Source organism: Egretta garzetta, unplaced genomic scaffold (assembly GCF_000687185.1).
Source record: "Egretta garzetta isolate BGI_Z169 unplaced genomic scaffold, ASM68718v1 scaffold8, whole genome shotgun sequence".
Lineage (NCBI taxonomy): Eukaryota > Metazoa > Chordata > Aves > Pelecaniformes > Ardeidae > Egretta > Egretta garzetta.
This window is the reverse complement of record NW_009260407.1, coordinates 1,819,171-1,843,558: the sequence shown is the minus strand read 5'-3', so window position 1 is coordinate 1,843,558 and position 24,388 is coordinate 1,819,171. Positions and strand designations below refer to the sequence as shown.

The window sequence follows — 24,388 nt, the reverse complement described above, 5'->3', positions numbered from 1 at the left end:
AGCACCAGTAAGAGTACCAGCCTTGCACGTAGGAGGTAAATACAGACTTAGGAGGGGAGGAATCTCTTGTCAGCAGGGAGGTGGAGGTTGTAGCTATAGAGTTTAATGTATGTATTTGGTTGGCTTTACGCTGTGATATGCTGCTGGGGATGTCTACAGCTTGCAGGAATTGAACTTTGGTGCTGAGAGGTCAAAGGTGGCTAATCCAAATTTTTGTTTATCTTCCAGGTCTACGCACAATGAACTAGAAAAGAACCGGTAAGTAGCTAATGAGCTGAATTCTAAGAAATGCAAGCCTGGTGAGTGTAATGTGCTTTAACCTTACACATGCAGGTGTCGTTTGATCAGCTTAGACAGCTGTGAATGACCACACTGCATCGGGTAGTTTTAAAAGTCGGGGGGGCGGGGGGGGGAGACAGAAAAAGATCTGAAAAAGAAGCCTTGTTTTTGGCTGTTTTTTTTCCCCTCTCTCTGAAAAGGCAAGAAGTGACCCAGTTTTGTGACTAATCTGTATGCAGAGTAAATACTGTTCTTCTCCTGACACAGTGAAATCTGATTGGGGCACTTTCCATACATGAGGTTGCTACGGGATCAGGTTTCTTGGGCCCTGGGTAGTATGTGTTACCATGAAACGAAGGGCAGAGCCCTGTGCTCTACACCCTCTCCCTCCCACCCCTCTGCTGGGCTGTGGTAATCTCTGCAGTGCAGAAGAAAATGCCATTGTCCAGAGAGGCTCAGAGGTCTGGCTACCAGCGTTCCTGTGGAGACTCTCTCTTCTAACCTGTTTTAGGATTGCGCCTGTTTATCCTTGAATCTGAAGTTTTAGCAAGCCTTGCAGTTTTGTTACTTGGCTAGCTCTGCTGTATGACTCAACCCTTTTGTAACAGGAGTTAAAGTAAGATAAATACCACTGAGACAAGGGGAGCTAGTTCACACACAGATCAGATTATCGCCTTCCATTCAGGATGCTATAGTTAAGGTTGTGTCAGGGTTTCCATTATAAACTTATCTTGGCTCTTCTGTGGGATTTTAGGAGGGCTGAGGGGGGCTGTCTGTGGGTTTTGTGGCTGCTGGAACAAAGGCAGTGCTCTGTCCAGCTGCTTCTATGAAGAAACCCCCAGGGTGGGAAAGCTGAATCTAAATAGGTTGATTACCTCCTCTTCCCTCTTAGCAGCCATCACTTAACAAGGGATTGGGGCACTAGAAGGATTGCTGAAGATACACAGAGGCTTCAAGCCAAGTGTGTGTTTCCATTCAGACAAGATCTTCCCAAGTAGCTTCAACAGAATCAGAGCTGAGTACCTTGCGCATCACGTTGCCCTCGGTTTCCCTCACATCTGCCTTCCGTGGCAGCAGCAGTGCTGGGAAGCAGCTTGGCCTTTGCGTGCTGTGGGTGTTTTCTTCCAGGCTGTGCTTCTACCTCCTGGTAGCTTTGAGGATCTACAGAGTTGTCATGGCCCTGTCTCTCTGGGGTGATGCAGAGAGGTTTTTTTATTTGGGTTATGTTGCTCTCCTGTCCCTCCCGAGCCTCAACCTTTCCAGTCCCAGATTGAGCTGTGTTAAGAAGTGTTGGCTCCTGGGTTTTCCAGTGCTCTCTGCAGTTTTAATTACCAGTAAGGGAAAGAAAATGCAGTGCTTGCGTCTGACCCAGAATGGAGGGTGCTTTTTTCTCCATGACAACAGTAAAACCGTCACTAATTTTCAATGTGCTTATTTGCATATCTAATTGTTACTGAAAATGCTGCTTGCCCTCAGTACAGCTTTAAAGCAGAGCTGTCTCCATCTTTCCCTGTACCAACGTGGTCTTCTCACGCTGGCCAAGCTTGCGTGGATCTGTGACTACCTTTTTCTACCCTCAGGCTTGTGGGGCAGGCAGTGAAACTTCAAACTCTGTGGGTGAGATCTCGGCAGCTAGCTTTACATACTTATTGTCCAGCTAAGGGCTGGCAAGTATTGATGAGTTTAGGATATGCCTGATGCCAACTGTGTGAGTTGAGGAAGTTTCTGCCTGGATTCCCCGTCTTTAACTGAGGACAGTAATAGTATCTGGGGTGGGGATATCGTGAAGATTGACTCCTGTCTAGCAATTTGTTGTATTGTTACTAGTGAGAGGAGTAGTATTAGCTGTTCTTCCCATTATGCTGCCTTTTTCAGAATGTTCACGAGCTGTTTGCTTGCTACAGAATTTGTCTTCCCAGTCCCAGTTGGTGCAGTATCATGTCTCTCTCTTCCTCTCCTTCTGTCTCAGTTATACTCCCTAGTCCCCACCTGTTCTGGGTTGAAGCCTCCTAACCATCAGCCTTCTCAGCAAGGTCTTTTCTCCAGGGCTTCCCATTCCTGAGGCACTCTATTCCAGCTCTGTATCTCAGGCACGGTTTTACAAGCCCTTGGTTTTTATCTTTCTGGGAAGGACACGCGTTTGATCACATTGGGTGGTCTGTACAGGCCAACTCCTGTACCTGGGATCTGTGGTCAGGAGCCCGCTGTTTCTGGTTTGGGTTGGTCTGTCCCTTAGTGCAGACACCGTGGCCTGATCAGCTGCGCACATCTGCAGACCCAGATAGACCCTGCGGTGGCTCTGCTGGGTTTGCAGTGTTTGTTACCAACAATTTGGACAGTGAGTTTCATACTGGAAGCATTTATTTTCAAACTCCACAGCAGTGTTTTCTGAGTGAAGAGGATTGCTTCCCAGTCAGATTTTCACCATGTTTTATTTGCTGTGTCATTAAGTTTGTCAGTGTCTCCAGACTTAACTGTTGCAAAGATAAAAGCCCTGATACTAATGGCTTTGTGGCTGGCAGGTGCTCATTTTCCCTATTATTTGCGATTATTCCTTTTGAATCTCACTGTTGTCTCCATTATTGACACACACTATAATTTTCAAAATTGTCCACTATTAGGTCTCTGACTCTGGTTTTTCCCTTCTTGTCTACGAACAGCAGCCTTCTTATGTTCAGTTAAATTTTGTTTTAACCCATTCAACAATTACAGAGAGTTTCTTTCAAGCAGTAGCAAGAGAACAGTAGAAAACCACAGAGCTCTCCTCTTCCTTTTTAAATATGCGATTTAACTTGGACTCAGTATTGCAGAGCTGATGATGTTTCAATGTATCAGGATTAAGAATCTTGTGCCCCTTTGTCGAAAAGTAACTAAAAATATATTTTTAAAGTTTAAGTGATGTTTTAAGCCCCACTCCTTTTCTTAGTCTTGAAATATTTCATGAACGCTCCAGTGGTTCTGCTAAGGAGCTGTTTGATTTGGTACCAAATATTAACTGTAATATTAAAGTGACTTCTCTTTCTGCTTTGATTTGTTTTTTTTATCTGAAAAGATTGCAGTGACATTTATATAAGGGGCTTTGTTTGATTTATAAAAGATTAAAGTTAATTTATAGTTATTATCTGTCATTAATCCTCATGCTGGCAAATTGTTTGTGTTTTTTATTTAATGGGTATGTGTTTCAGTTTATCTCTGCCCAGGATGAGTCATAGCTTGCATTTAAACAAGAAACCAGTATTCTGCTTCTCATCTGCTGCAAGGCGTAACTAAAACAATGCTTTTTAGTCCTTTAACACGCCTACCAAAAAACAGATTCGTAAGCAACACCCCATCATTTGCTAAAAGAAAACATGATATAGCAGGATTAACTGTTGCCTGTGAACATTTTAGATGCACGTCAGTTTTGGAAGGATGTGGTCAGTGTGGTATGAAGAGAAGGTACGCGGCACGGCGATGACTTTCCTGCTGCTCTGTGAAGTGGCAGTTCTGGCAGACCAACATGGTGGTGGTGTCTGTCAGAAAACATAGGTCCCCTGGTAGAACAAGAAAGATGTTTGTAAAGCTATTGATCAGATTTTTAAAAAAAAGTCTTTCTGAATATCTTAGGTTGATCTATTTATTTTTGGTGATGTAATCGTAATACCGGAGAAGGAAGGAAAACAAAGCTGAGTAATTGGGTAAGGAATGAGTTATTAGGGCAGATTTCTCTTCTGGTAACAATAATTTAGCTCAAACAAAAGATAGATCCAAGGAGGGAAAGTGGCCTTGGGAGAATCACTGGAATTGGAACTTTCTGAAGATCTCACAGAATTTGTGGCTCTGCAAAAATACCTTGTTTAAAAAGAAAAAGGACAAAGCCTAAAGGAGACAAAACTACTTCTAAACAAAGTTGCTAAGGAGTTGTGTTTGGTGTAAAAGCACAGAGTAAAGTGATGTATCTTTTGAGATTATCAGAAAGAAAGTGAGGAAGACAGACACATAGCACTGATCGAGTACTGTGGTTTTTAACCTTTCTGACTCTTACCAGGATCCCCCATCTGTCTTCTGTGATTCCCCACCCATTCTCTCTTTAACGTGAGAGACTGTTTATTACAGACTTTCTCCAAAATGGCTTCTCATGCAGACCTGACTGTTACACTAGGTTACATGTTTGAGGTAGCAGATGAGATAAAGGAAAAACCCTACTGAACACTTAGGAGAAAATCATGACCTGGGTCAGCTTGCACTGAAATGTGGGCAGCTTCTGAGGCAGTTGCACGGTTTGGTTCTGTTTCTCTAGAACAGGGGCTTGAGTGTGTCTATTAGCAAAATGCAAGAGAAGAAGGAGGGGGAAGCGTTTAACGTGGGGCATTTAAATTGTGCAGACATGCTGTCTAGGCTGGGAAAGATAGAGGGAAGGGAAATGAAAGTATAGTGAATCCTTGCTACTCTGAATAGACATGGATGATTGTGCTTTTGTAGTGCTATATATACTTGCCAAGGCAATCCGATCAGTGTTTGTCTTGAACGAACTAATCAATGTGGTGTTGAGTTCAATGCTATTTATCAGGACAGCTGGAACAACAAGCTAATCCAGTAAATTTCATTTGTTGTCTGGAGTGGGCTTTGTTTTCATGTTAACTTCATGTAGCAAACATTGACGTACATATTGTTTTCCTCATTAATAAAACTTGGAACCTGTGATGTTCCCTGCAGCAGTCAAACCATGGCCAACACAGCTGAGCATGCATCTTTCTTTGACACATCCAAAGGTCAGAGCATGCAGTGATCCAACCTGCTCCTTGTGGGAACTGTAGCTAAATCCTCTTGTCTCCATGGCCAGTAAGGAACAAGAACTGGAGGTAGCTGGCTGTCTTCGACTCTGTTGCTTGGATGACAGATGCCTTCGTTTTCAGCTGGGACTAACAATTGTGAGCAGAGCTGAAACATGTTCCTCTAGAAGATCTTTGCACTGCTGTGCCTGATTTTGCTTAACCTGGGGAGAGTGAAATCTGTAGTTCGTGGAGTAAGGCTGTTGGAAAAATGTTCTTTCTGGATACGTTCAGGCTCAGTTGTCATTGTTTAGTGTCAGTCTGCGTTTTGCTATATTGTGGTTATTTCTTTGCATTGGTCTGGGAACTCACCAGTCGGATGCTGTAAAACTGTGATCCAATCTCTTCTGCTGGCCACCACACTTGTTCATGTGAAGTGCCTCCTTGTGCAGAAGCAGCGTTTCGATTCACTTGCAATCAAAAGTCGGTGAAGGCTTTGTTTCATGTTGGCTGGGCAGCAGAACATTTTGAACTCTGAGTAAAGCTGCTGAAAAGGGACAGTTAGTCTCCATGCCAAAATTTGAAGGAAACAAAATGATCCTCATTTTGTTAGAAGTCCTTCAGTACTGCTCATACTGGAATTTCTAGTTTCAATATGATTTTTTTATATTTTATTCAAAGTGATGCAGTGAAGAATGAATGCATGCCTGCCTTACTTTCTGCTCCTAGATCTCTGCACCTCCCCTGTCAATGCAATAGCAGTTAGAGAAGGAAGAGGAAAAATAACAATACTACTATTTTGGATAAACTGTTGCAAAACAAAATGGTTTTGTTGCAACAGTGTTGCACAACAAAATCACTGTTATAAGCCAGTTGTCAGAAACAGATACTTTTCACAAAACAGTTCTCAACCAAGATGTGTTTTAGGGACACTTTATGGTGTGTTTTCTTTCCATAGTGTAGAAAGAAATGTCAGCGCAAGTGGCTTGGCCTTGGCAGAATGGCCCAATGCTGAGAATCCTTTCGTCATCTTGCCTCCCACACGGGAGATTTTGGAGGAAACCCCCATCTTAGAAAGAAACATGCTCAGCAGTCAGGTCTCCCCGCTTACTGGCTGTTTTCTTGCATTCAGCGTCCTGTACTTAAGATTTTCAGAGTAGTGAATAGAAGAGGTATCAAAAGGTGCGTTACTGGTTATTTACTGCTTTCAGGGAGCCAGGAAGGGGTCTGGTAGCTGCTGTGGATGTGTAATGAAAAAAGTCGTATGTACTTAATGGTAGCCGATTTGGAGTGCATCATTGCCAGCTTTGGTTCCTGAATCTCTTCCCAAACTTGCACCCTTTCTGCTTGGGTGTGTTGCTGCAGTTTTCTTTCAGGCTGACCCCTCTCCAGTTCTGTGTGTTTATGACTGTCTTGGAAAAAAATAAAGACTGCACAAATCCCCTCTGTAATGAGTGAGCTTGGACAAGGGAGGAATCTGGCCCCAGGTAGGAAGTCAAGCATTCAGCTTCCCTGGCTCAATTTTCAGCCATGTCAAGGATGTATACTTGTGCTTTCTCACACAAATGCATCTCTGGAGACTTTGCAGATTTTTTTTTTTCTGGCTTTTTTTTTTTTTTTCCTGGGGTGCTGTTGAAGTGCTGAAAGCCAGAAATTCTGATGCAACAACTTTTCTTGTTCAAGTGACTAACATTGCTCATGGGCCCGAAAACATTACTAGCTAAAAGCCACCTGGGGAGTTGCTGCCTTAGAGAAGATGGGGTAATAGGAATATAATTTTTGAGACAGATTGCCTGTTAACTACAACTTTCAGGACTTTGTACTCTTGGGGCAGAAGCTGGAGTTGTGTGTGTTGATTTATATCTATATCTGGTATGTGTGTTGGGGGTACTATAGCAATATAGCTCATACGGACTTGTGATAACCAAAGGAAATTCAGCATGGGATAGGAAATGTAGGCAAGAAACTTTCTCCTTTCTGTATGTGGTCCATTTTTACCAAAGTATGACAACTTTGAGAACCTGTAACCTTATGATATGCCAAGAATTGTTGGGAAGAGTCAGACACCCCCATTTAACAGGTGAGGAGCAGAAACACACATGGCTCCAGTGCCTGGAGTAATAGGCATATGGGAACAAGTTTGCATCAGTACACTCCTTTGCTTCATTGATCCACATCTCCAGCCAGTTGCCTGCTTTTTCTCTCCTTCACCAAAGTTTACCCTTTCCACCTCTGCTTCCTTCAGAACTCCATCCTCATTCCTTGTGTCTCCCTTGGTGTCTTCCCTGACAGTGTTGCCCAGGGCCAGGAGGTGCTGCGTGACGCTGTCTTGCTGCCCTCACGCCTTCTCCCATCTGAAAAGAGACGTGGCTGGCCAGGCTTGGTGCAGTATGGTCTCGGCCCCTGTTTTGGGCACTGTGGTGGGTAGTGCAAGTGTGTAACAGGCATTCATAGCCTTGTCTGGGAAATGAAAGCAAAGGGCTTTGTTTCAGTTGCTGTGGTTGTTGCCTGGCTGCAAATGGTGCTGGTCACCCAAGCAGTTTGCATAGCTGTGGGCAAACAGACCAGGCAGGTTTCCTCCCAAACAGTGCATGTGACAGCCATAAAACAATTAAATGGCCAATGTGCAACCAAGGGTCAGGAATTCTCCTTGCATGAAACCATTGGGTAATGTGGACAGGGCTAAGTCAGGGCCATGGCAGAACGTAGCAGTAGGTAGTGTCACCTACCCACCTGCCTTTCTACGTGCCTTGGGAGTTTGAATTTGTGTAGAAATACAGATCATCTCTGCCTACTGCTCTTTGTCTTTGCTCTTTGGTAAATCCTTAGAGTGCCTTTGCAAAATTGGAGTATCACTTTGTTCAGAGGTGGCACTTGAGTCTGTCAAATGCAGGCTGAATCTCACATAAAGGTTTTGGATTTGTCTGAGTCTGGAGGAACATAGAAGAATCACTGGATCCCGGAGCAATGGGATGAGTAGGGTTTTCTGCCTGATGTTCCATTTAAAAAAAAAAAAAAAAAAATTAAGGGTGTCTTTTCTCCTTGCATGAAACCATTGGGTAATGTGGACAGGGCTAAGTCAGGGCCATGGCAGAACGTAGCAGTAGGTAGTGTCACCTACCCACCTGCCTTTCTACGTGCCTTGGGAGTTTGAATTTGTGTAGAAATACAGATCATCTCTGCCTACTGCTCTTTGTCTTTGCTCTTTGGTAAATCCTTAGAGTGCCTTTGCAAAATTGGAGTATCACTTTGTTCAGAGGTGGCACTTGAGTCTGTCAAATGCAGGCTGAATCTCACATAAAGGTTTTGGATTTGTCTGAGTCTGGAGGAACATAGAAGAATCACTGGATCCCGGAGCAATGGGATGAGTAGGGTTTTCTGCCTGATGTTCCATTTAAAAAAAAAAAAAAAAAAATTAAGGGCTGTCTTTCGAAGGTATCTTTTATGTGTACATTGCTGCCTGAGCATCACTTCCCATTAGCTGTGTAATAAGATTTTCTCTCCCTCATGCCTCTTAATTATTTACCTTTGAGAGTGCATTCATAAAGCAACATGACTTATTCAGGTAAAAATGAAAAGCTTCTGCAAAGGATGGATGCTTTTTGCTCTTATTTTTTTGCCCAGGGGTTTAAGTAGAGTACCTTAAGACTCAAGATTATAGAATGGTTTGGGTTGGAAGGAGCCTTTAAAGATCGTCTAGTTCAACCCCCGATGAAGAAAGCATTGCCATGAATAGGAGATTTTGCAACTGAGTGTGTTCAGCTCATAGAAGGTGAGGCAGGAAGGGGGATGTAGCAGTTGCATAGTGATCTTGTAACTGCCTGTACAAGGGTTTCTGCCCAGGAGGGGCTGAGGGAAAGGAGGAGGCACTACAGAAATTGATACCAAAAAGATTACGCACTGAAACCTCCAGTGGAAACAGGACGTGACCTTGAAACGCAGTGTTACTGTCATAGAAATAGACTCTCTGAATGGTACGAGTGGGTTCACGCATGGTCCAGGCTGATAACAGTTCTATGATAAGGGTGTGGTTTTTATCATGGTCGGTAGTAAACAGCTGTACAAAACTTAGTCATGCTTATAAAGTCAAGTGCAGCCTGCTATCTCTGCATCGACTGGTTGCTGAGCTAGGGTGGAATATCTAAAAGCATCTGAATCATTTAGTAGCACAGCTCTTAATGACTCTCAGATGAATACTTGCTCCTTCACTTGGGCACTTGTTGTTCCCCCTGCTTGTCTCTACAGTGCTGTAGTTGTGCTTAGTCATTTGGAGAGCGGTGCCAAGGGTTCCTGCACCAAATGGCTTACTGTCCAGTACAGTGAATAATGCAAAACCAAAAGGAGGGCATTTGATAGATGCCGCTCTTCATGTGAATAAGCAGGTAGCTTTGTTTGTAGAGAAAGGGCAAGGACCCTTCTGAAAGCCACGTGCCCATCAGTGGGGTATGTGGAAAGGAAAAGGATGTTGATGCCACGCTTGATTTTGCTGCTTATTTGTGTATGGGTAGATCTCCCTGTGAGCCGCCCGGGAGAGAAAAAGAACAGAACAGGAGGGTTCAGAGGTGAGATCAGCCCCGAGGAGCTCACTGTGGCTCTTCCCAGCCTTGAAGAAGAGCCTGGTCAGCCAAGAGTGTCTCGGTGCCTAAGAACAGGCAGCTGCCAGCATTTCCATCTGGTACCACAGTGCATTCCTCTGCTCTTTCCGCTCGGAGCTGGATTGTGCAGGAGGGATTGCTCCAGCTATACCAGACCTTGAGGAAGTTCTGGGTGATGTGTCCTCCACATTTTCCTCCCAGGAGGGACTTTCCAATGCTACTTAAAGACACAACCTGTTGAACACTTAGGGTAATTCACTGTAATTTCACATGGCTAAAGTCCAGCCCTTAAATGGGAAGTGTTCTGGTCCTTCTAGAAACCCAGTGAAATTCTTCAAATGAGTTATTCTGAAAGGGGGATCTGTGTAGCAGATTTATTGTGGAAATCAGAGGTTTAAAAGAAGTTGCTTTGTATCTTCCATGTGTTTCATTCCCACCTATTTGGCCTTGTTCCATGGGGTGGGTTGAGTTGTGGGTTGCCGAGTCTGATTTTGCCCAGCTGTATGGGAATCTTCCACAGAGCTCGGAAAATACCATTCATTAGCTGCACTTTGGTAATCTCAAGAGGCCGAATGTGGGGTGAGTACTCACATTTGCACAGATGCACACAGTTACGTGTAAGCACGCACAGAGAGCTTGCAGTTAAAATTTACGTGCCCGTCTCTTTTTAACAGGGGAAGACAGCCCCAGCTGTGTATACAGCTTGGTGTTTCCCTTTGATCTCTGTTTGTTTCCAGTGTTTCTCATAGACTGGATCCTGGTGCTCCTCAGAGCTGGCTGCCCTTTTCCGTGTTTGCAGCTGCGTAACTGCATACAGAGAAGCTCACTGGGGTGACTGGGGTGTAACTGGTTTCAGCGGCTTGGGGTGGGCGTTCCTCTTCCCTGCGGCCCCTCCTGTTGTTTCCTTTGCTCCTGCCCTTTCCTCGCCAACCCGCAGGGCAGGGGATTGTCTCATTCTGGTAGTGGAAACTGTGCCTTGCAGATGCCTCAGGATCCTCCCTTGTACTTTGCCTACCTGCTCCCACACACGTGGCGTTACTGCCCTTTTCCAGCTGCACGCAGCAGCTACAAGCTGCCACTCTGGAGCAGTTTTTTTTGCTCAGTCACCAGGGTCATAGTTCAGAGAGGCAAAATTCCCCTTCGCTTTCCAGAGACTCAGCACGCTGCCCCTGCAGCTGGCTCGGGCCCTGTGCCTAAAGCAGGGCAAGAAACTGCGCTCTTCAGACTTACGTGGTGTTTTGTGAAGCTGTTGGAGATGGGCCTGAGAGGGGCCTGCAGCACCCGTTTGGTCTGTCCCCGTGCCCCAGGGCAGAATAAGCTCTATCTAAACCTTTCCTGACAGTTGCCGATCTAGTGTGGCCTTAAAAGCCTGATTGCCCAGGGAGGCAGTGCAACCTGTTGCCCTGATTAACTGTTGTTACTACAAAAAGTTTTTCCTAATGTCTAAGAAAAAAGTTATTTCAGCATTGTTCTAGGGAGAAAAGCAGCTGTCCAAAGTTGAGTGTCTCTGTATGTGTGTAGGGGAGAGTCCCAAATGCTGAATATAGTAATCAGCTTTCATAGCAAGAATCACTCTGTTAGACCCTAGAAGTACGCTGAGGAATTCTGGCTGAGATAAGGAAATGGGGGGGACGAGGAATATTTCTCTTTTCTTTTCCCAATGCCTGTGTTTCCCTCTTCACCTACCCAGAAAAGCAACTTTGATGCCAAAAGAAGTGGGAAACCGGATGGGAACACTTTGTCTCCAGTGGATATTCTATGTAATATGACTCTCTTAGGAAATGCGCAGGGGCTGTTCTCTGTGGCATGACCTCTTTTAAACTTTTCTTCACTTGGAAAAGCAGCTTACAGGCTTGGTGGAAAAAGCACATATGGGGATGTGTTTCAGTGAAGGGATTGCAAAGGAGGAGAAGAGGAGAAATCTTGTATCTGGTGTCATATGCTTCAGGAAAATAAGCAAAGGCACTCTGGAGTCATGAGTGTCTCTTGGAGTTTCTTTGAACTGTGTTTATTTTTCTTAGTGATCTCTGAGAAAAATACATGTGGTGGGGCAAGAGCAGAGTGGGAAGGGGGTTAGACTGTGGGTTGGGCACATTGTAAATGGTTAGCAGTTAGTCGAAGCGGAAAGCTGTTGTACAGAAGTTGGGGACTCCCGTAAGCCCTCCGAGCTGGCTCTCGGGTCTGTGCTGCTTTGCGCTTCCTTTCAGCTGTCCAGGGAAAACAAACTGAAAGCTGAATGTAGTTCTTAAAAGAAAAAATGAAAAGCCTTTTAAAGGAGCATTTGTTAAAACTGTTCTGTTATTTAAACTGAAAAATATCATTAATCTTGCCAGCTCTTGTAATCTCCACTGCAACTCTGGTGATACTCTGTGACCCTCAAATCGCAGTACCTGGAGTGAAGTGTGTCTGTCCCCCATGTAAAACCAGTGTATGAGCCAGTGTAACCTAGGTATTTAAAAAACAGAAAGGGGGGGGAGGGGGTGTGTGTCCTATGTAGATGTTTATGTTTAATTTTTAAAATAAGTTTCTGAGCCACTCTGGTGTATTTTTTTTTTATGGGTCCTAAATCATAATCTTTTGGACACATTGGATTAACAGTAGGACACCAGAAACTAAATGTTTTAAAGAAATACAAAGTTTTATGACTGCTTGATTGCAAAGTCAACAATACAGCCTTTATCTTGTGGTCTTGATTCTGACTGAACTCCTTTGAACTTTGCTGAAATTCCATCTTGGGAATTCCTTGGGACAGCGGTCAGAAGGAACCTCAGATAGTTTTTACTACATATATGGGGGAGAACAGTGAGGGGTTATTGATCCCTTTTGAGAAACGTGGTCATCTTCTACTCCGGGCATTATTAACTAGCAGAGAAAGCTGAATGAATTAGCTTCCCCAAGTGTCTTACTCTCTAGGCACTTTACATACCAGCGTCATTGCTGAGCTACATGAGCACCTGAAAACCAAGAGTGGATTTAGCTGTGCAGTACTCTGTGAAGGAATTAGGATTAGCTCCATTTTGTGGATGAGCAGTGTGTGCTTCAGTTCCTCAAGGGATTTACCTGAGGTCATGCAAGCTGTCTGCAGACAGGTCTCCTGACTCTCACTTAAAGGTCTTGCCTGCTGCTATAACCCTTTCCTGCTTGTGGAGAGAGTTGAAATGTCAGCTCCGTTTGGTTGCTGCTTTGCCCTTCCTGAAAGTGCATGCAAACTCTGCCAGCTCCTGGCTAGCACAGCACTGGGAAGGCCAAGAAATCTGTGCTTCTGGTTTGCCATTTGGCTCTCCTGACGAGGAGACCCACTGCAGACTCTCCCCAGGTGAATGGTTTGTGGTGAAATTTTTTTTTTTTGTTTTCTTGTTTTTTAATTATTATTACTTTTAACACCAGTGATTTTTGAAACCAACAGGTAGTGATCCCAGGATGGGATGCTGTACAGAAAATACCTGACTATGAAGCAGTAATTTATCTTGCCTAAATTTTTGAGGCTCTGAAGGACATAAGCACTACGAAGTAACAGGAGAGGAGGGATGTGATTGTCATCATTATAATGCAGTGCCACTGCAGGTGTTTCTGTAAGCTCATGTGGTTGTAATATTGTTCTGATAGTTGAGCAAATGGAAACCAGTTTCCACCAAACTAGAGGACTAGGTGTTCCAGCTTTCTCTGGTTTGTGGGGCAGGTTTTGGTGTGTGTTTTTTTTTTTTTTTAAATTATTCTTCTTTCCAAAACAAACTGTGAACTTTTCAGTGTTTGGTCTGTTCCCAGGTGGGATCCTAACCCTTTTCCTGCTGGGAGAATACAGAACGAGAGAATGTAAGGCAGCTAATCCTCCCACAAATGTTAGTTTACTCAACTACAGCTGTTCTTGGTTTGGGGGAATTAGAATCGTATCCATTTGTGTCATTGCTGACCCAGGCAGGGGTCTTCTCCAGCTGATCCAGACTTCACTAGGTAGAATGTCCTGTGCTTAATATAATGACTCTTTAAGCCCTATTGGAAGCACTAGGAGTGTTGTTGTTGAGCTGAAAGAAGTCGAGCGATTTTCATGTCTTGTGGACGCATTTTGTCTTGCTTCCTGCCCAAGGAAATGGTTTCCAAGTGGCCAGCTTCATGCTTTTTCCCTGTTTGAGGTTTGAGTGGTCTTACATCTCTTGGCCTTTACACATGCCCAGAGGAGAGAAAGAAGATGCAAGGAAGGTGTCAAGGGTAGCTAAAGGGCAAGACAGGGGGCTTGTTTTGTTGTTGTTGGGTTTTTTCCCCTGAAGTTTATTTACATTGTTTTAATTTTCTACGTGATAAACCCTGCTCCTCTTTGGAAGAACTGTATTGACAATGAGTTTGTATTAGCACATCTCACTAGTTAAGCAGAAACAAGGTGTGTTTTCGCACTCTCTGGTACTTTCTTTCAAAACCTCTTTTCTTTCCTGTATGTGTGAGATCAGGACGTGACTCATCTGCTGTTACAGTGCTGGGAGCTGTGCTTCACTGGTCAGGTTCCCCTGCTGAGTAACAGGTATAGTTAACTTGAATTAAAACTGTTTGTCACTTAACATTAGCTAACTCCTAGACTTTTAAAAATACAGTATTACTGTTCTTTGTGTGCAAAAATCCATATCCAATAGGAAAAATAGTGATAGGATCTCTTAAATTCTTCCTCATGCTTTTTTCCAAACATACATCCAATAGTGACCTTGGCTGGTAATTCCTTTTTCCTGGGAAGTTTAAGGTTAAATTTAAAATAATTTCACAAGGTGAAATTACATGCACCGCTTCCTCTGTTCCAGATGTATGCCCTCTATACCTGAAAGGTACAGTAGATATTTGATGACTCCTTAAATATTTCTGACAGTGTGAAGAGGTATTAGATGAAGAGCACATGCTTTCCTTCTGGCATAAAAGATTTTGTGTAAACAAGTATTCGAAATGGTCAGATCCTTAGAATATTTTTTCATTAGGAATTATGTTTTTCTTCCATGAGGTGAGGGAACTGGAGTACAGCTTCAGAAAATAAATGTGTGGGGTGGAAGAACTCTGTCCTATCTTAATGAACAGTAAAAATATCTTTTAGAAAACAATAGCTTATCTGTGTAATTTAAAAATTACGTTAATGACAAAAATAACATGAAGTGCCAGATCAGAATGTATTCTTGATATCAGCATATTCCCCGCTCATGATTTTGAAAACAGGAAATAAGTTTTCCCAAATAACAAGTTGGTAGCATCCTTCACTCTTTCATTGATGGTCCATCTTAAAAGAAGCATCCACTTGCTTTGTGACTGGTTAGTGGTGTTACTAGTTTTAAAACCTGACTGTATTCAGTAGGCACTGGAGTCCAGGGTCTTTCTCAGTAGTATTACGAAGAAACAGAGGCTCCGATTTGAGGTGCTGCCTATGCCTGTACTGCTATGATACCCTGTGGACCCTGGGTAGCTTTTCTGCTGTAGCCAGTTGAGCGGTCCAGGGGCCCTCTCCGGCTCCCTGATGGGAAGCTGCCTAATATCACAGGTTCTTCCAGTGTCAGTGCAGGCAGGTGGCCTTTGAGGGTCTCTGCAGACCCCTGCTAATTCATCTGTTTTCTGCTGTGCACCATCTCTTGATTTCTCCTTGAGAGGCTGCAAGGACTCAGTGGTGGTGGATCCAAACTGGAGAGCTCTTCCCATTGCCTGGCAGTTTTAGAGGCAGTTAAAGATTATGGGGTGAGAGCATCCCCGCTTCTCGGTGTCTGGCTGCAGAAACCGTGCAGGAGCCTGAAATACCTCCTTGTTTCTTTTCAGTGGCGTGGTGCTTAGCCAGGAAACCTCTGAACAGAATAATCAAGAATAGCTTGGTGAGTTTGGAAAATCTTGGCTATCTTTGCCGGTGACCTAATTCTAGCAGTAAAGCTGAAAATCCGTAGGTCGCAGCAAAGCAGGTTACTGCCTCCTCAGTAAGGTTTCTGATGAATGGCACAGCTGCTTTGCAGGCATGTTGGTGGTGTGGAGGAGGATGCTGTGCGGTTGGAGTGGCATCGCCAGACTTTGCGGCATATCCCTAGAAGGATAATTATAATGGTATTAGTGAGAACGAGGGCACAGGACACTGTTGGCTATTTAAAGAGCAGGTCTATTTTTAACCACCTTTTAACAAAGATGGAGTTTTTATTAGATTGGGCTAGCTGGGCCTTTATAATTAACAGGCCTGGGTTGCACGTTGAAGTTTATGGTTTGCTTTGCATGTTCTCTGATAGTCAAATGCAGGATTGTAAACGTATCCTAGTGTCAGGGTAGCAAAACTGTGATACCTGTGTGATGGGCGGTGAGCACCATTGAAAAGTTGATGCCAAATGATCTTGTGCAAGAGGTACCTAAATGTGACCGGATCAGCAGTGACTAGGCTGTGGTTTTAGGTCAGAAGGAGAATGTGATGCAGAGCACTTATAGCGTGTGGTGGCTATAGGGTTTAGCATGCTGTTGTGAGCACAGCTCGGCCTAAAAGGGGTTCATCTGGGAACATCACATATTGTGCTACAGTAAAGTTCAGTTAATTATATTCACCAGGGATTAAAATACTTTATGGCTAATGGCCAAGATCAATAAAAGTAGATCATCAATATATAATTTTAGGGGGGATTAACTTTGATAAACAATAATAGACTCCACCCCCCAGCATCTGTTGATATTTGACATCTCTTAACAACTGTGCAAATGGCTTTCAAAGAAAGACAGAAAGCCACAGAGGAGCTGGGAGGAGGGAAGAGAAACCGATGAACAGGCACTGAGAGCTCAGTGCTCGATCTGGATGAAAGTGAAGGGGTGAGAGAAAATGCCAGGCACTGATTGACTCCGTTCCTCTGCTGAGCAGGTGGCCACCTATGCTGCTCTCATCACCTTTTCATTGTGAAGCACAGGCTGTTACATTTGATCTTTTTCTACCGAGTTGAAGTAGTCTGTCTCATTGGTGCCTCTGAAGATCAAAGGGGTTAGGCAAGGATGAGCAGTCACGTTACCAAACAGCTGTGAGTTCCTTCTGGAGGAGGCACCTTCCAAAATGGTATCATTTTTATTACTGTGAGCATCAGTATTCAAATGTTTTTGCCATTCCTTTAAGCATCCTAGTTTTGGAAGTCACGGGATTACAGATGGTCTTTCTCTTTTCTTATTTTATTCATTTAAATGCAGCTTCTGTATTCTAGCCCTCTAGCTCAGAGAAAAACTTCAGGATATACAACAAATAGGACCCAAAGGCCAAGAAGTTAGTGTGCATAAAAATAACCCCAGATCTATCACTTCAGAATCATAAAGTTGCTTTAGTCTAATTGTTTGGGACCTGCTTGATTTCTGAGTGCAGCCACATGATCCTGTTTAGACCTCAGTGCAGTTGGCAGCTGTATTTGTGTTTCAAAGAGTTCACAATACAATGTCAGAGAGGAGGATGGAAACAAAAACCTGGGCAAGATGCAGGATGAAGGCTATGTGTCCACATAGCTCAAGGTGTTTGTAGGCCAACCCCTGCACCCACTGGACGTGATTTACACTGAATGTCTGCACAGTGTGGACAGTCCAAACGACCTTTGGGAGATTCGGCCACCAGTGTCCATACTGCAGCCAAGGACACGCCTGTCCTGCAGGGGAAAGGCAGATCTTTCAGCCAGATCTCCCCGTATTTCACCCAGGGGTTGGAGATTGCCTGATTTTCCCTCCCTCTGTTCTTCTTTCTTGATTTTGGAAAGCCTCGAAGGAATGCATTTGCTTTCAAAATCATAATGAAATTAGGAGAGTCCTCTCAATAACATTTGGTCTTGTACTTAGAGGGATCTTGGGGAAGGGAGAGACCTTGACAGCTGTCTGACAGAGAGGGGTGGGGAGAGCATGTCTCCCTCCAAACTGCGGTAGCTGTTTAGAAAGACCTGTGTTGGAATGGACCAGTGGTGGCAACAGACCACTTGGCACAAGGTTTGTTGGTCTTGCAGCCTTGGTTTGCCAAGAGCCTGAAGCTCTTCCAAAGTTGAAATCGGTGATGAGTCTTCCCATCTAGAAGAGTTGGGGGTAGAAGTAATTTCTGTGTGCCTGTGGGGGTGTACTTGGCCATATGCTAGTGCTGAGGTGCAAGGCCGTGCAGAGCTTGGGGACGGTCAGGGCAGGGTTTGTAGGACAGCCTCTTCCAAGGTTTACAATGGAGAGTGCAAGCAGTGTATTTTAAGTTAAAATCCTTGCTTTGTGCTTACTTTAAGGCTTGTAGCTTCTGTTCTAGATGTGGAGAAGGGTTTGTGTGCTACAAAACTGGTCATTTTTTCCAAGTATTTCATTTGTTTGGTAAGATGTTTCCTTTCCCAGTGTACCTTGCCTTGGTTTTGTGGCTGAGGTGGCCTTTGGACAAAACGCTGCTATTGCAGAGTGCATCATTACATTGCTGTTTGTATTTCATTTCTACTTATGGGCTCGAATGAGGATGCTGCTTTCTTGAGCACTGTACCACCAGTTGTGTCCCTGTTATGCAGCTTGTCACCGAGCAGAAGTGCACTGATTTGTGTGGCTTTGAAAAGCTGCATTGCCTTGGGGTTTTTTTGGTTTTATTACTATTATTGTTCTTACTATTGTTTAATCGTGGGTCTCTTCATTTGTGGTTTGTTTTTCATCTGCCCTTGATTTGAGAATACGGTTGGGTACATGTTCATCTTTAGCTTTTGCAGACAGATCTCATACAGTTAAGATCAGGCTGAAAATATTGCCCATGGAACTTTTTTGTTCCTTGAAATTTCTATTTGTAATACATTGCCAAGCCTTTTTATTGTCAGTCCTAAATTTTCATTTCTTTGTTTATTTTAAGCGATAGAAAGGCTGAGAAAAAAGTAAAGATCTAAAGGCTTTTTTTTTTTTTTTTCAATTGCTTTTTCATGGTACATTTTATTAGCATTTGGAATACAAATACTCCTACATGCCAGGGAGCCCTCGGTAGAAATTGGCTGGAAACAAAGAGGGAAATGAGCAAGTATCTCCTTCAACTGGGAGCAAATGCAGGAAAATATATAATCGTGAGAAGAGTCCTGATTTAAAATCAGAAAGCAAGGCTTGTTCTGAATAATTTCACAGCTCGGGTGGAGAATATTAACTTCTAACTGCGTATTTCTGAGCCAGATTTCCTTCTAAAACATGTGTCTCGTCTCTGGTGTCCTGTGGAATTGGGGCGAGCGGGTGCGAGCGTGTTTATTGCAGGCTGGCTGGACGCCACCGCAGCTCGGCTGCGCGTGGCTGGAGGGCTCGCAGCAATTGCATAACGCTCTGCAGCAGAGGAAGCACCGGCTCGGCCCCCAGCGCCCGGCTGCCTCGCCATTCCCCATCCAGGTGCTTGGCAAAACTTCTTCCTTCGCTGAAGACAAGCGTTCAGTAAAGCCAGGGGGTAGATACCATTGCAGGAAGGGCTGGGGGTTAGAGACAAGAGTAAGGAAAACACGTCAAGTGGTATGAGGCTGTTGGAGATAAGCACGCCTCTGACCTGTGAATTGCTTTTAGAGGGAAAGCATATTTTTCCCCATTCTCCCCTGCCCTGTGGTTTTTGCATGTGTTTCTCATTACTTTTATCTCAAAATCATTCCGGTCCAATGAATTATTGATGTGGGGTCACTTGCGTTTCTCCAGGAATTGCTTTCTTTAACCAGTGATCCCTCCTGAATTTTTTAAGCAATCTGTTAGCTCTGAAATCCAAACAAAGTTTCTAATTTCAGGGTTAAATTAGACTCGACTTTGAAAAGGTGTAGAGGGAAGAGGAAGGAGGGCAGAAGGGAAGGATGATAATGTCCTTTTCCATGTTAGGATCTTCCTTCTGCAGGTTCTTTTGGTGGTTCTTGTTTGGTTGGGTTTGGTTTTGTTTTTTTAACATCTCTTAGAGATCAAGTGCCTGATTTAGCCTCAGTGGGACTTCAGCATATTCCTAATGTTAAGCACATGCTTAAATCCACTATTGAATTCAAGCCCTATAGACCTGCAGGCATAGTACAAAAATATCTGGGAAATGCTTTTCTTTTCCCTCAGATGCTCCCTTCTTTCAACATACAAAAATCAGAATTCAGCATTTTGAAATGCTGCTGGAGGCGAGTTGGTCACTTCCTGCTGGGAGGGAGGCTTGATCTTTTAAAGATGGCAAGAGTGAGTGTGTGTGTGTGTCTGTGTGTGTGTTGCAGATGTTCAGGCCTTGATTCAGCAAAGTCTATCACCAGTGTCTGACTAGGGGATAGTGCTGAATCTGGTAAACCTGCTGCTTCAGAGCCGAGTGTGCACGTGTGTTTGACTGACTCCTCAACAGAGAAAGTTTCTTGTCTCAGTTTCCATTGCTTCTGCCCATGGTGGAAGCTGGGAAAAAAACCTCCACAGACCCAAAACCCGCCCTAGCAAAGAAACTGCAGTCTCTCCAGAAATGTTTACGTTCAGGGATGGCTGCCTGATGGTTCGTTCGGTCATGCCCACAGCCATTGCTGCAACATTTGCAAGGGGAGGATGGATTTGAGCCGTGGGGGGCGGTCACCCACTTGGCAGGAGGTGCGCAGAGGCTGAGCACACCAGGACCCAGGGAGGGTAACCCACTGGTGGCCTTCCAGCCCTGGGCTGGCCCTCACAGAGGGCTCCTTGGGCATAGGAGGTAGGTGGGTTTCTAGCCCATGTGTAGCCCCTTTGTGACCAGCAGACACAGGGCTTGGACCTGCTGCTGCAGATCCCTCAGCTCTCTGGGGACTCACTCCTCAGGCAGGGAAGAGGCTGGTGGCTTTGTGCCCAGCTTGCTGTGGTGCAGAGTGGTGGGGTAGGTTGATTCTTCTCTGAGCCCCCCAAAAATGTCCTCAGAGGAGTGGGGGAAGGAAATGGGTTTTTTTTTTTTTTTTTTTTTTTTTTTTGCACCCCCCCCTGCTTCTGCACTGCAGTTTTGATCCAGGCAAAAGGGAGCCCAGTTCCTGCAGTGGGATTTGGGTGCGTGTTGTACAGTGAGACAGCTGAAGCTATGAGCAAAAAGCACGCATAAATAAAGGCTTCCTCCCTGTGCTTTATATAATCAGAGTGGGTGATGTCATTGGGAGCTGGAGAGAAGAGCAGGCTGTGAAATTACAGCCCTCTGCAGCCAGGCAGAGCCAAGTGCAAGGAGGGGCTGCACAGCGCAAGGGCCAGGCTCCTCTCTGATAGAGGCTCAGGACAGAAGGCTTGGGGGCTCAGGCTTGGAGGGGAGCTGGGGGGTAGAAGTACATAGATGAAACACAGTCAGAAGCTCTCACACAGGCACAGAGTGAAAGGGGAGAGAACAGCACGTGCCCCTGGCAGTGGGGCTGCCGTTTCAGGGGCCAGCATACCCTTCTTCCACATGCAGCCACCTATAGCTTGTTGTGGCTATGGGAATGCTGATCTTGCTCATCCCTCTTCTTCTTTAGCCTCCCGGTCCATCTGTTTAGGCACTGATGTACCTTTTTGGGCAGAAGTACCTGGCAGAGAAGAAAGGGCATCCTCATTCTGCTCGCGCTCTACATCCCAGAAGAACTTGCTTCTAGGTTGCTTCTGACACCACACAGGGGAGGAAGCAGAAGCAGCAGAGGGGCTCTGTCCTAGCTGGAGTTACCAGATGGAACAGGATAAAAGGTTGTCCTCAGCTCTTTGGGACAGAGGTGTGCATGCCAGGCTCTGGTTTTCCAGAGCCTCTCAGGTGCTTTGCTCCTTTTCTGGCCACCCTGCTGCCCCACATGGGAATCTCAAACAAGAGTTTTCCCCCTCATCAGGCTGAGCAGGAGGGGGGCACCAGGCTGATCTCTTGGGAAAGAGAAGAGCCCCCTCCTCTCAAATCCTCCATGGATTCCTTCTTCAGCACATCCAGTACCTCCATGTGCTCAGGATGCTGCTGTAAGAGCCCTATTTTACCCAAGACCACTTAGGCAGGAGAAAGGGCTCCAGCTTCTCCCGTCTCCCCTGCAGCTAGCGTGCAAAGGCTTTGGCCTCAGCTGAAACTGGAATTCTCCTTCTGTCATCCTCCATCCTCCCCGGGATCAAGGCAGCGAGAGGCAGTAGCCCTTTGCGCCAAGCCCGAGTTGTTTCTCTGTTATATAACAATATGGGCATTTAGACTTGTTTTTCCAGATATTGGCAGATGCGTCAAATATTGGCATAATCCAGTGGTTTACATGGAAAGCCGTCTGGCTCTGTCTGGAGCCTGCACAATGCTGGTATTTTCATTGAATACAAGAGCCTGCAGCGTTGTCAAAGCCGTGTTGCAACAGAGTCCAGGTAAACAAGGGGAAAAGACATTCGTATCGTGGCCTGACCCGTGGGATTACAGCTGTCCGGGTACAGCTCCGGGACTCGATAAGAAAGATTAATAGGTTTGTGATTGCTTTCTCTCTGAAATGTTTTTTAGCTAAATTTGATGTGATGCTTTTGAGCTCTGGAGGTTTGGCCGGGGGCGGGTGTTACTGAAGCTAGCCATCAGTCTACCAGACCTACCTGTGTGCTCTGTGGTTTAAGGACCCATCATGGTCCACTCAGGCTTTTGGAAGTTGAGAGAGGTCAGGGATTGTGACCAGGTTAGATTTTAAAAATAAAAAGGCAAGGTATTGAACACTGCGGAGGGGAGAGAGCTGCAGAAACTGATTTGATCTCTCTGAAGGAAAGCAACATGCTCGTGTGCCAGGACAGTTTGCAGGCTTGGTTGCTCCTCGCTGTCCCAGCTCTGCCAGTGTCATCCCCAGCAGCGGGAGGGGGCTGCTGGGGCTGCAGGGCCTGGCTGTCCCCAGGCTGCGCACCAAGGCTGGCCCGCTGCCGTATGCTAATGTAAAGCCCTGTGCATTTCCCTTGGTTAGACTGTGGTCGGAGATATAAATGCACTTACACGTGCAGTGGCATCAGAACTCAGTGTGGCTCAGCTCTGAGTGCAAAATAAGGGGAAAATCCAACGGCAGCACAGAAGCAAGGTCAAACCTCTTCCAAACCTGCCTTGGCTCAGCCCACACCACCTGCCCCTGCAGCGTGCTCGTTGCCTGAGCTGTGCTATGTGCCATCGTGAGTTTATCAGCTCGTGCCCACACCCTGTCGCAGGCAGGTGTCCCCTCCTGATGCCTGGCCATCTGTGTGACCCTGGGCCAATCTTCTGGGCTCTGGGAGTCCAGAACTGGGGGAGAAGACCCCTTTGGGGCCATGCATGCTGGGGAGGTAACTCTCTGCCAGCTTTTCTGGTGTCCTCATGAGGACAGACACCCTGACTGCTTTGTCCCTGCCCTTGTCAGGGCCTGCAGAGCGCAGTAACCTTCTTCGATCCACCGTGGTCCTGGGGCACAATGGGAAGTGTTTCAGCATCCAAGGTTTTATTACGTGGATGGATCTTTGCATATAGCTTTCAGGTGCTTAACACGGTTGAGTTCATAGAGTCTGCACATAACCTAGCTTTTGACGTGGCAGATCAGTGCCATCCTTTTAACCGCTGTCTCAGCAATCCAGCCAGTGCTCGCTCCTGCCTGAAGCTGATGGCTGGTTCCAGGAACCGCAGTTCCTGGTGCAGTGCCTTCCCTGCTTCCTGGTAAAACCTCCGGTGCTGAGGCTCAGCCCAAAGCTTAGGCTGTAGATGTGTTGTCCATTTCTCTCTGCATTCAGGAGTGGGCTGTGATACGTTTGACGCTGGTTAGATATTGATTCTCCAAACTTTTTGGTTTCTGTTGCACAAATAATTCAGTTTTCACCATGGGCTGGGAGCTGCCCTTGCCCAGCAGGGCAGGGGGGAGTCTGTGGTCCCTACCTATAGCAGGTGCTATGTAGCAAGTCCCCTGTTCGCTGGAACCATCCCTGCTCCTCAGCCCCCAGATCTGTGCATGTATCTTTAGCTCTACTCGAGTTGCATTTTTACTTTGGGCTGATCCCATAGGTGAAGTGTATGGCTGGTGCTCGTATTCATGCTGTCAAGAGTTGTGCTGCTCTGTGCTGCAGCTTGATGGCTGTGCTCTGACAGTTCTGACTCCGTGACTTGCCTCTGTGGGTGTTCAGGAGATCTGTGGCATAGCCAAAAATGGGTTCAAAACCCAGAATGTCTTTAACCGCAAGATCCTCCTCCTCTTCCTTTCTCTAGCTGCAAAAAGTCAGTGTCCAGTCTCCTGTGGGATGACAGGAACTATAGTGCCAGCATGAACCAGCAATGCTTTCTCATTGCTGGCCCTACAGGTCATGGGCAAACACCTGTAGTGGGTGCACACAACTCCCTCTTATCAAGCTCTACACTGAAAATGGGCTTCCAGGAAGAAAAAAATCCCCCCATGTCAGCCATATGGGTTCAATGTCAGTGGGGTTTGCCCTAGAGCAAGCTGAGAAGTAAAAGATGAGAGTGATGTGATTACTATTTCTTCAGTTTGATTTTTGGATTATGATTTCCCTTTCCCCACCCCTCCAGTTGTTAATATTTAATGAAAAACACGTGTTCTTCAAGGCCCTGTGGCTGTTCTTGAAACAGAACGATGGACCCTTTGTAAAGAGATTTATAATAGAAACAGTGAGGAGCTCACAGCTACAGCACCGCTCGTGAACGCTCCCCTGCGCTGACAGTTCATCAGCAAAACCCCTGACCCTTCCACCCTTAATCATCCTTGCTTGTCACTGGCATAATTGCCTGATTACAGACTCCTCTCCCCCACCCCTTTCAAACTGGGTGCAATAGTGACTTTGAAAAACAAATGGAGATGAACTGTCCATGCTTTTTTTTTTTTCTTTCTTGCTTTTTTTTTTTTTTTTTTTTTTTTTTTTTTTTCCCCCCCTCCTTCCCCCCCTTTGGGGTGGATT

General features: G+C 45.4%; 1 protein-coding gene across 1 annotated transcript in view; it reads left to right on the top strand.

The window, feature by feature from the left end:
- Nucleotides 1-24,388, top strand: part of MXI1 (MAX interactor 1, dimerization protein) — a 47,283-nt gene that overhangs the window by 17,031 nt on the left and 5,864 nt on the right. The window contains exon 3 of the mRNA XM_009643465.2: nt 197-258. Within this exon, the coding sequence (XP_009641760.1) occupies nt 197-258 (62 nt within the window). The remainder of the gene's footprint in view (nt 1-196; nt 259-24,388) is intronic.